The following is a 12,169-nucleotide window of genomic DNA, read 5'->3' on the forward strand; positions in this document are numbered from 1 at the left end:
TATTTTTTTATTTGTGGCCACAGATAAGATATAATAAGGACACAAAATGCGAATGTGTGGCCATGAAAGACATAATGGGCGCACAAAATACTCATTTGTCGGTTATATTCACATGAACAACTTTCGCATCTGGGTAAGCAAACAGTGCTCAACTTTGCTGGAGACTTCAGTGCCTAGTGTCCTTATAAAATTAATTTTCTGTTATGCACCCACATGAAGAAGAAAACATTTTGTGCGCTGCCAACTCTCCAGCGCGACTATGCATAGTTTAATTTGTCTATAAAATTGTTATACGCAAACCTCTGCATAACACTGTATCCTTACTGACCTTAAATAAAACAAAAAAAAGAAAGAGGTAAAGATCAAATTACAACATTAATAACTTTATTAAAATTGTTACTCAGTCTCTCTCTGCTTTTGCATGTTCCCTGGGGTCACAATCTTCCACAGGCATCCCAGTCCAGGCGAGTGTCGTTAGCCCCGCCTCCACCGCTACCTTACCATTTCCATTGAAAGAGCCTTTGATTTGCTTACCCAGCTGTCCAGAAGGAGGCATACATTTCTATTGAACGGCCACAAATCAGCATTTTCAGCACGTTATATTTATATCGTTTCCACAACAAAAAACAAAAAACTGTTTCATATGTGGCCTCTTTTCGACCTTGAGCACCTGGCCCTACAATGGTCTCTGCACACTGTTCACTACTGTAATGGGTTAAAAACAGAAGTCAAATCTTGCACGTATCCATGTGTGTCATAACAATAAAGATGTTTTTTTCTTCTCCCACACTACAGTGTTGAATTACTTTGCATTAAGTGTTTTGAATCTGAATTAAATGATCCATTTAGATTTACAGTATAGTCTCACCCAGAGAAGGGAAAAACATTTAACAGACATTTTGCAGAAGCAAATTGTGAGCTGAATTGATCTTTACAATCTACAGTACAGTATATTGAATACTGCATGGTTTCATATAGTGGTTAGCCTTTATACCTCACATCAAGAGGTCCCAAGTCGAAATCTGAGCTCAGACAGTCCTGTGTGGAATTTGCACTTTGCGCAAACACGCCTGTGCAGGTTTTCTCCAGGTACCCCTACTTCCTCACACATTCCAAAAACATGTTATATTAACTGAAGACTCTAAATTACCCACATGTCCCCAAATATATTTGATTCATCTGTAGAACTGGACCCAGACACACTTGCAGTTATTGCATCAATCATGCATCAAAAGACTTTTTTGCCAAGACACTGGGAAAATACATTCAACACAGTTTTGATCATACGTGCATGTTTAGGGGGAGATCTGTGCCTTGTAAAAAGAAAAGCTCTAAAGTTGGGATGAGTGAGAGGATGCTGGAAGTCAACCAAGAGCCGCACAAAAACGTCGTACAAGGAAAATGCTACCAAATATCAACTTAATCTGGCGGGATGGTGATATACTGGACTGTAATCATAAACTATGAAAACTTTGAAATTACCTTTTTTGTCATTTAAGTACAACTGATGGGATGTGACTCACGGTATTTGAATATGTGTGTATTTAAAGTGTTATAGCACTTGGCAGTTATTACACAAAACGTTGTTGGGCATTTAATGGTTTGGGACTTATAGCATGCAGATATTGCAATATGCATGCTGCATACTGGAGAAGGCTCACCTCATGGCAGCTTTATGAAGATTTGTCAACAATAACAAAAAAAGAAGATTTTCTTTTTTAAAGCATTTAAAAAATAAATACTCACCAGAGCTGTAGCCAGAGCCTCCTTGTCATGGTATTTTTTCCTCTCATATTTGTCACGGATGAATATCTCCACAGCCCTGACAATTTCAGTTCAGGATTGGAAGTCATTGCTTAGTTTGTATACAATCAATCAGTGAATATGAAATTCAACACTGAAACAAAATTACCTCAACATTTCTACCACTTTAACTAGGCTATCAGCATTTTATTCCGGATGTAGTTCAGTTGAATATACTAAAAATGTACTGTGCTTGAGTATAGTAATGAAAACTCAATTGCTTTTGATGTTGGCCAATGTGAATATGTTCAAAGAAGTACTGGGAGAAGATACCAAATATAAACCATCTATCTAATATCAGCAGCAGAAATTAGCACAGCTCTGAGCATATAATAGTTATACGGTAGTTGCAGAAATTTGGTCCCAACTCCCCACAAACAGAGGCGCCTTATTTCTGATCCTCTCCAGTGAGTTCCTGACATTGAAGGTTAAAGCCACTGTAGTGTGTAGTCATTGCTTTCCAAGGAAAGAGGCATTGGATTTAAAATTGATTTATTTTCCAGAGCCTCTGTGTATCCACTGAGAGCTTTAAGTCTCAATGCTGAACTGAAGTGTTCCTCAGCTAATTCCATGCCAAGATAGCCCTTGGCTTTGTTGGTATGTGAAGTGTTGGAGAGATCAAAAACAAATATAAAATATAAACCAAAAATGTGTGGATGCCCCCTGCAAGCCCAAGTGCACCTCAGTTAAGTGTTACCCGCAGGTCCTTGTTTGCATCGTACCAACATCATTAGCCAACTGGTCCGACTTGGTAACTATGCCATTTTTTTTTTCTCCCTCCAGCAGGTGTGATGCTTTACTTCTGTGCTCAGCAGCAACATTGACAATGTAAAACCAAATGATGTACTGTTTATGATTCAGTATGTGGAGGGGCGGGGTGGCCATTGGGAATTTCATGAAATTATGTGAATTTTCACAAACAGCCGGTGTAATCTTGTCCATCGCCGCCGGCATCAGCAGTCCGCCCTACCCCCATAATCTGGAAATGTGTGCACAACAACCATGAAGCATGACTCTTATCGCTCTAATTTTCGGATTTCAGCATTTTCATGAAACGTGAACTCCTTGGAGATCCATTTAGAAAAGCTGTCATCCTTAGAATGTGAAATTAACATGCATAGTGAATATGGAAGTTATACTAATCGTTGCCAGTAACACGTATACGGCTCATCTAACAGGCCACGTTGAATAAGCATGTGTTTTTGCATTCTGGTTTTTAATCAATCTAATAAATGTAATCAAATCAGAATACTGGGCTCATGATTGAAGCCGGTGCAACATGTATAAATAGAAAAGCCAGTGAGTGTTGATCAGTTGCAGCAACCATTGCGTAACGCCGCAAACGCGGGCGAGTCACTTTTACGGATTTTAACCGGCATAGATGAAATTAGAAAATAAATGATTCAAAATCTAACTCACGGCACCAATACAATGACTATAGTTGTTTGCTATGATGGTTTCAAATTCCAAGCTCCCACTAGATGCGGAAATGATAATCACAGGTGAAAAAAGATTCCCCTGGCACAAAATTCTTCTTTCATCACTAATTAATAGAATATAATGTCGACGTTTGGCTGTCAGAATAATGTAGTAGGGATACATTACGGCCGTTGGGCAGTTGATGAACAGATATAAGCAACTTTGAAACTTCAGCACAAGCCAGTGGATCGGCCGATGACGGCTGTCACTAGCCGTCGGAGCAGCTTGAACGACTCAAAATGTGTGATATGTGTCACCTTCACAAGGCGCTGGACTTACGAAAGCCTTACGAAAGCCTCTAGAGCATGGTTGTCAAACTAATTTTTGTTGCGGGCCACATCATAGTTATGGTGTCCCACGGAGGGCCGTAATAACTGTGGACACATATAAATGTATGGGGGGGGGGGCTTTGCCGATGCCCGGTCCAAAGTGGCCCGCGGACCGCTACCGGTGGTTGGGGACCCCAGCTCTAGAGCGTCAGAGTCAAGACGGATGAGTCTTTGGGAGAATGCGGTCCAGGCGAGGTATAAACAGGGAACGCCCTCATTTCAGGGCCGCTCCACCCAGAGTGCGTACATTCCATAAAGGTGCGTCAGTGACACACTTGAGTTGATGGGAGGGTCTGTGCATCCCAAAAAGTGTTCAGCTGCCTTTTCTGACTTGAGCACACAGGAGGATAGTGCATCCGTAACAGATGCTCAAATTACTTCAATTGGCTCCTCTTGATGTGGAGGAGCAGCTCTGCTCTGAGGGTGCGCTAACACTTCACAGGTTTGATCAGTTAAAATGATCTCTGGCGCAATTGCGCCGATAGGGTGGTGCGACTGAGTATGTGTGAAAGTTACTGTCTATCCATCATCGGAACAAGAATATAGAAGTAACTCTCTGTCTGTACCCCCAAAACTGGTGCAGTTCTACTGAAATATAACTGCTGCACAGACATGGACCAGTTTTCAAATGACAGTGGAAAACTACAAGTCACTAGTGGCATTAGAAGTCCAAGTGCCAGAACAGTATTTTCTGTGTGTGTGTGTGTGTGTGCAAAGAAAGAACACTGGATAGTCGATATAAGAGAGAACAACACAAATCAAATAAGTGTACGTAACCTAGCTGCCAGCACTGTCACACTCAGCACTAAGCACAGCACTAAGTTTGGCTTTGAACTCACGCCATTCATTCCAAGTGCTGTCTAATACACAAAGACTCGATCCACTCGCTTTTCAATGGACAACTTTTAACAATGCCATTGTGACTACAACTGCATGTGAATCAGGACCAAATGTGTGATGCTCTGCTTTGACCCAGACCAGAAAAACAAATTGCAAGCGTAAGCACACCCATAGTCCCTCCAGGATGAGCACATTCCTCAGCATATCTCTAAGGGTGAGGCCAGGCACCCTGCAGAGGAAACCAATTTCTGCAGCTTGTTTCCGTGACCTTGTCCTTGCGGTCAGTACCCCAGAGCTTGGCCATTAAATTGAGAATTTTGCTTTTAAGCTCAACTCTTATTGCAAATACCATCAATCTCACACTTCAACTTTCCACCCCTCATGAACATGACTCTCTCATGATTCACTCCTAAACCGCAGGGCCCCACCTACCCTTTTCCGTGAACCCTGGCCTCAGATTTGGATGTGGGGATTCTCATCCCCACGGCTAAACAGTCAGCAGTGAAATATAGGTGCAAACTCTGAAGGTCACGGCATGACCACGTCATCTGTAAATAGCAGAGGCGAGATCCTCAGGCTTCTCTCCACACATCGGTAGCACCAAGCCATTCAGACAAAGCGCATCTCTGGTAACGTCTAACACCCTCGGTGAACTTTCTGCTTGCAATACAGATCGGGCATCTGCTCTGCGAAGAATGCTGAGCACACACACCAACCTGCCAGATAAAAGATACGTTATTAGAGCACCATTTCCCACTGCGTAATTATTTATTTCACTCTGCTGATGGAATTATGAAGATTTGCTGCTGTGTTAACCACACAAATGTCTCATCTTGTAAAGCAGGAAAGGGCAAACTTGTAACACTGTCATAGACAGTCTGAGCTAGCAGTGCATTAATGCCTCAACAGTAGCGACTTTTTCCTCTCTGATGCGTGGAGGTTGCTAAAAGGACAGGATTTGCATGCAGCATAATTCACTTTCAACGGCTGAATGTGCAAGGCCAATCACGAGCTGTTTGCATTAGGATACTGGTCAGTCTGCGGGCGACTGAAGTTCTCTGGAAGGTGGGCTTCATACAGCTGTTTGGCCCGACCGTTACCCATGTCCACCATACTCTGAGGAGAGAAAACAAGAATGAAATATTACTCATAAGATATACATAAGAGAGGCAACAAAAGCGAGTTAAATACGCCTTGACCCCATATATCAAGGACAGACTAGAACAAGGATACTTGTGGTGATGATAGCTCAAGCCAAGACCACGTCAGAATAATCAGCCACCCGTAATTAATTAGTCACTGAGAGCGGCAATTAACATTCAGAGAGTGATGTTCTCCACTAACCCAGCAAATAGTTAGGGACCATGCAAACACACACCTACACGTAGCACACGTTTGCTGAACAAAACAATTGGATGTATTAATCACGATGATTAAATGTAGTGAGCTTCAGATATATATGCACACCGCTCGCCTGGTGTGTGATTAAGTCAATGTGACAGGCTGGTTATATATACAAACTCATTTCATTTTCACATCAACAGTCACCTCAGTGTGACATGAAAAAGTATAAATGACACTATGCACAAATTAGCTTAACATTCACCTTTAACTTTTGTTCTAAAAATCAAATACAAGTTTGTCTTTGCTATATTATTATATATTTGGTCTAAAATTATTATTATCATTATGGACAGGAAATTTGCTAAGTTGTGTAGTCGGGTCCCTAGAGGCAGATGAGTGTCAACTATGTTTTTGTGTGTCTGTGATTGTGTTTGTCTGTGTACCTGCATCTGCTCTGGGGTCCACTGGTCCAGATTGACAGATTTGACTCTGGAGATGTGGACGCCCAGGTTGCGGTGGATGCCAGCACAGCGGATGCACATGAACACCCCGAGGTTCCATGAGGCCCACCGAGGACCTGGAAGAGAGAGAAGGAACGGAAATAATATATTGCTTTAAAGCTGCACTTTAGAATAGTTTGGGTGAAAGATTTTGCTGTGTTAATCATGTAACTGAAGTCAATGGAACAGTAATACAGAAGATTAGTTCATCCCCAATTGAGGTATGCATTTGTAATGTACCCATTTTTACAGTATATTATTATCTTGAAAGGGTTAGTCCTCAGGAAACATGCATCACGAATACAGTGGCTTGCTAAAGTATTCGGCCCCTTGAACCTTTTGACCTTCGGCCACATTTCAGGCTTCAAACACAAAGATACAAAATTGACATTTTTTTGTGAAGAATCAACACTGAGTGGGACACAATCGTGAAGTGAATCCAAATTCATGTGATATTTTAAACCCCTTCACATACTTTTTATGAATAGGAAATGTGTTTTAAGAAATAAAGGACGAGGTTATATTTCTGACTAGAAAGGTGCAGTTTGAGAGCAGTTATTTTTCTCCAAAACAAATTGATAAAATTGAAAATGCAAGCTAATATAATTTTCCTGATTAAAAAAAACACAAAGCATTTTTAAGTGAAAAATGGGCAACCTCAGCCAGATGATCACTTTAATGATCAAATATTGCAGTGGTGTTGTTATTATTTTTAATGAGACAAAAAAGACTCAATGTACTGAACTTCATTAACCCTTTCATGAACAGTGGTCACGACAGTGGACAGCTATTTAAAAGTTGCTTTCGCCGATATTAATTAATCCAAAAAATACATTTATATTTTAAATAATTACATCAAATCATAATTAATGCATGAAAGGGTTCAAATATTTGTAAAAATTTAGATTAATTAATATAGGCTTCTTTCGACCACAAACTAGTTGCGACTGAGGGCTCCATTTTCATGACTTACGCAGGTTTGGCGTGAGGCGCAGTCTCAATCGGTGCAGGGGCAGGCTAAATTTCATTTTGGTATTCCTGCAGATGCATGTTGCTTGGCACAGTTGAAAGCGGACATTGTGGTCTGTTATGAACACTGCCGACTTGATTCTTCTCCAGTTTGAAGCGGTTCTTCTCATTCCTTTTCAAATCTGTGCGTGCACAGTCCTTGACATGGCGGAAGGAGAAAGTGATTTGCTAGAGTCCACGCAGGACGCACTGTATATAAGGAACTACAAGCAGACTTCCACGGGGGGATGATATAAAGTTGGCTCTGAAATTACAGCTCTGCGAGGAGGGCACTTGCAGACCGCCTTCCGCTCTGATTGTACTTGTTCGCGTTTGACACCCCCCCACCACCCACTTAGTGGGTGTTGAGCAACCAAGATGGAAGTTATATAACAGTCTGAGCAGAGAAGACGAAACAATGCCAAAAGCAATCTGCACAGCTCAGGCAAGTCCAGGACCTCTAGCCAGATGCAGGATGGATTTTTATCCTTGTTGACATATATTTCGGGAGAGGAGGGGCGGATATTTTAAATGACCCCACAAGATGCTGCCGTACGAGCATGACGGTTTGAATATTTTAAGTCATGTGTTAAAGTCCATCTAATCCAATTTTCAAGACGTATTTTGTTCAGCATAAGCATTACAGTTTGTCTTTTGAGCTGTGCAATTGTTTTGCATTTCAATAGTAAAGGATCCCAGGGTGAGTCGGAGGGTACAAAACAAAACATATTGCAATTTACTTGTTACAATGCAAAGTAAGAATATAATGGGGAGTGCAGCACTGTGTCATTTTTTTTTTCTTCTTGGTTTAATTCACGTTTGAGTATAGTAAGTTTAATTCACTACATAATACATAAACCATGTATGGCTTTTACTTGGGTTTATCCTGACTTCAATATTTGGAGGCAGCTGCCTCTGTCTAACTTTGGGCTGCCTTCACATCTATTAATATTTGACCTGCATTGCACTAAATTAGGTGTCATTTTAACAGTAATTCGAGAATACGCCACAGCATTGAGGTGGCGCTATATCAGAAGCAGTTAGAAGTCGCTCCTAAAGCCATCCAAGAAAAAGAGCGTGTTGAAAAGTGCTGGACAAACCAAAACCAAAATACTCTTTCTTTTCCATTAAAATCCCAGCAATTTACAGTGATTTCAACTGCAATTTAAAGTGGTAATAGCAGCACGTTTTCCTAATCTTTCCAGATTTTCCCAAAAGCACAGAGCCAGCAGTTTTTATCTGCAGTGGCTGCACGTGTTCACCTGGCTCAAATATACTCTGAAAGGCATGTGGTGTAATATATAGCAGATGCCTTGTGGCCACAGAGAGCGGTCACTTGCCGCTCTTGTGAGACATCTCTCCACAAACTACGGACTGGATACTTTCAGGCGTCATGAAATGGTGGCTTTCCAAAAGTCAGAAGTAGACAAAGAAACACTCATTAAAGAACATAACACATAAAAACACTTTCCTATAAAAGCGGACAAAAAACTAATGTTTGGCTGATAAAATGGATTTATTGTGCATTTACATTTTAGGGAGCGCACCACATTGGACTACAAGAAAGGGAAATGGACATTTTACCAAATGAAAAAGAAGAGGCTTAAGTAGTCCGCCACCAGCTGTGAAATGTGGCCCAAGACAATAATCAACTACTAATTAAAAGAGCCACATTTGGCCAAGTTAAAGTTGATTATTACCATTATATTTCATTTAATATATGAACAGGGTTCCTCTATTTTTATTTTGTATTTTAGTGTAATACAGTGATCCCTCATTCATCGCGGTTAATGGGGGGAAAGAAACCGCCGCGATAAGTGAAACCCGCAAAGTAGAGTCGGACTTATGATTAGGATTATTATTTTGTATGATATTTATTGTACAGTTTCATTTTGGGGGATTTGCACCTCTGTTACGCTGTTGCGAACCCCAACATGGTTCCCGCACTTCTAAATACTTGTTAAACAATCAATTTACTCTAAAAATGCTAAATGAAGAATATAAATACCAAGCTTGCAGGCTGTGATCAGAATTTAGCTTCGACCGACCGCGAGCACGACGGAACGTTCGCTAAAAACTACGTTAAAGTTTTCATTTTTATCCTAAAATGTTACTTACCTTAACTAGAATGCCATTGTGTAATTTATCCAATCCTGCGCTTTAAAACGCGTGTCGCCGTGGTGAAAAGTGAAAGTAAAAGCGGCCGCTTCTTCTTCTTCTTCCCTCATTCTTCTTCGCCTGCTTTTTCTTCTTCTCCTCCTACTTCATTTAAAAAACGAAGAAGAAGCATGGCCGCCGGGGGGATCATGCATTAACTTTATCTTTGCACAACAACATCAATAAAGTACTTTGGATAACATGCAACGCGGGATTGTAGTTAAAGTAAGCTGTTTTAAGAGAAACTAAGACAAAAGTAACAAACACTTTCACACTTTATTTGGCGATGTCTTAAGTCGTCCGTGCCGCTGGCCGGCCGGGAGCGCTGCGCTGCGCTTGAGACTTATAAACACAGCTGTTGTACTGTACCATCCGATTTTTACAAAACGTTATTAGAGCAAACACATCATTACAAATATGGAGGAGAAAGTATCCGGCTTGACTCTGACTAAAGCAACGGCACATTTGAATAGTGGACGAGACTAAGCGAGAGGCTGCGATGACGCGCACCGAGTCAGCTCACGTACAGTACAGTGTGTGGAAAAAGTAAATCCACTTGTGCTCTCATTGGTCGATCTCGCGCTGGGAACCAGTCACCGCCTTTTATGAGTGCCTGCGGGTAGGTGCAAAGCCTCCGAGTCAACTCATATCTTTGAAACAATGCGCCTTTCTGCAATATAGCTCCCGATATGGCCGTGTTGTTTCATTTTTAATTTATGAATGCTTCTGAAAAATTCGCAATGCACTGAGGGCGCGAAAGTTGAAGCGCGAAGTAGCGAGGGATCACTGTAGATGAATAAGGGACTGATTGGCTGGCAGGCAGTTCAGGGTGAACACCGCCTCTCACCCAATGTCAACAAGTATAGGCTCCAGCAACCCTTGTGAGCCGTGTAGAAAACGAAAGCGTGGATAAGATTTAAAAAATAAAAAAATATTAAAGAACATGTCCCAAACTCAATGACTTCTGGCACTATCTTCGACACGCTGGGGAAGGTCCCGGGTACTACAGTGAACCCTGACCCACTTACTGCCCTTTTCGGAATTCCATAATAGGTGCATTCAGGAAATTTTACAATGTGTGAGGCTTGAGAAGATCAGCTTTTCCCTCAAAGGTTACCTTCAGGCCTTTAACAAAACAAAACCTGGTAGCCCTTCTTGCGTCATATAGATACTCTGCATAGTTTTGCGGCGAACCAATGAACCATTGAGGTGCTGATTGTTCATTTTTATAAGTTCCCCCTCATTCATTTATCTTATGATATTTGTTTAATACCATTGTTTTCATTGTTGTTATTCAATTCTTTTTCAGCTGTAGTTTTTACTTGTATTTATTTAGTTATTTTTGTTATTTTGTTTTTTCATTTTATTTACTATTATTATTATTAATTTTATTTTTTAAACCTGAAATGTGTGATGTGAATGTGTGGTTGAGTGTGTTGTTTGCGTAGAGTATGACAATTTACTTTTGATGTTCTGTCACTCTGATGATGGAGACATACTTTGAACTTCACCGATTTGTACTTATTGAAAAGAAGGTTTTTCTTATTATGATTTTTGTCTCCTGATCGAATGTACCCATCTCATAACTGAAAAACGTCAATAAAAATATTTGACAAAATAATGTTAAAGCAAAAACAGAAACGCATGTTCAGAGAAAAGTGTTTGTTTGACCTATGGTATGGGGTACGGCAAACACACGCCGTGTGTGCGTGTGTGTCCGCACATGATTAGAATGGTACCACCTCTGCCTCAAATTAAGCCAGGAAAAACCCTGCTTTAAAGTTCCTAACTGAACATTGGTGAGCGAAGTGAATTGGAACGATGTGTGGAAATGTATAAATATTTGTATAAACACATTTGTTCTCCTTTTAGTGACTCTTTTACTTGCACTACTCTATTAAAATTGGCCTTTACTGTGCTGAAGATAGCTTCCAAAAAACACTTGATTTTGACCTCATCTTTTTTCCCCAAAAATGTTTTTCCAGTTTTTCCATTGTTCTGATAAGGTCAAACAAACAAGTGTAAGTAATTAAATATTTGGAGTCCTTCTGATGTTATTATCCCAGAAATGCGAGGGAAGTTGCAAGTTTTGACCAGGCTCTGATACTTAAGGTAAATGATTAATATAGTTCAAAAGAAACCTTTTATAATTGGAATGCAATACTCACGGGGTACTGGCACTTTTAAATTGTCATCCAACAAAATGCTTTTAGAGAACTGAGCAGAGCGGCAGGGTGCTTTAATCCCCCCGTAGACCAAAATATGGATGTTAGTACTGGAGACATGCTATTTAGTCCTCGGCACTGTTGAGACGTCCCCTTCCCTTACTTGCAAATATGTTCAGGAAATCCTACCACTTGAATAATCATCAGGGCTAATAGTATTAGGCAGTTAAATGGGAAACAAATGATTTGCATCGGCTGGTGGCTGAAGACCCTCAGCGCTGTATCCAGGGCAATCAGATTATATCTATAGAAGCCTGACAAATTGAAGTGACTTTTATAGATCCAGGATACAAAATATTGGCGCAGCGGGGCCTGCAGGAAGGGGGCTGAATTGTGCACAGAGAGCAGTGGGCTTGCCGGTCTCGGGTAAGAGCATCTGAGTGTTAATTCAGTGGCACTAATACGCTTGACGGCCTAAAGGGGCATTAAAGCAGGGATGACTGAGTGTTAAGCCTAAATCAACAAGCTGAGCCCCCCATAAGCA

General features: G+C 40.8%; 1 protein-coding gene across 4 annotated transcripts in view; it reads right to left on the bottom strand.

Moving 5' to 3' along the window:
- LOC147139500 (stromal membrane-associated protein 1-like) overlaps nucleotides 1-12,169 on the bottom strand; it is a 64,305-nt gene that overhangs the window by 45,253 nt on the left and 6,883 nt on the right. For 2 of the 4 annotated variants that reach the window (XM_086044643.1, XM_086044641.1), the window contains exons 2-5: nucleotides 7,269-7,462; nucleotides 6,239-6,372; nucleotides 5,482-5,567; nucleotides 1,747-1,822 (exon numbers count right to left, since the gene is read on the bottom strand). In XM_086044643.1, the coding sequence (XP_085900769.1) occupies nucleotides 1,747-1,822; nucleotides 5,482-5,567; nucleotides 6,239-6,372; nucleotides 7,269-7,434 (462 nt within the window). In that variant the 5' untranslated portion in view covers nucleotides 7,435-7,462. Of the gene's footprint in view, nucleotides 1-1,746; nucleotides 1,823-5,481; nucleotides 5,568-6,238; nucleotides 6,373-7,268; nucleotides 7,463-9,421; nucleotides 9,515-12,169 lie in introns of those variants that run through there. The other 2 variants (XM_086044644.1, XM_086044642.1) reach the window with 2 other exon arrangements.

Source organism: Filicampus tigris, chromosome 11 (genome assembly GCF_054856515.1).
Source record: "Filicampus tigris isolate MCC_2025a chromosome 11, RoL_Ftig_1.0, whole genome shotgun sequence".
NCBI lineage: Eukaryota > Metazoa > Chordata > Actinopteri > Syngnathiformes > Syngnathidae > Filicampus > Filicampus tigris.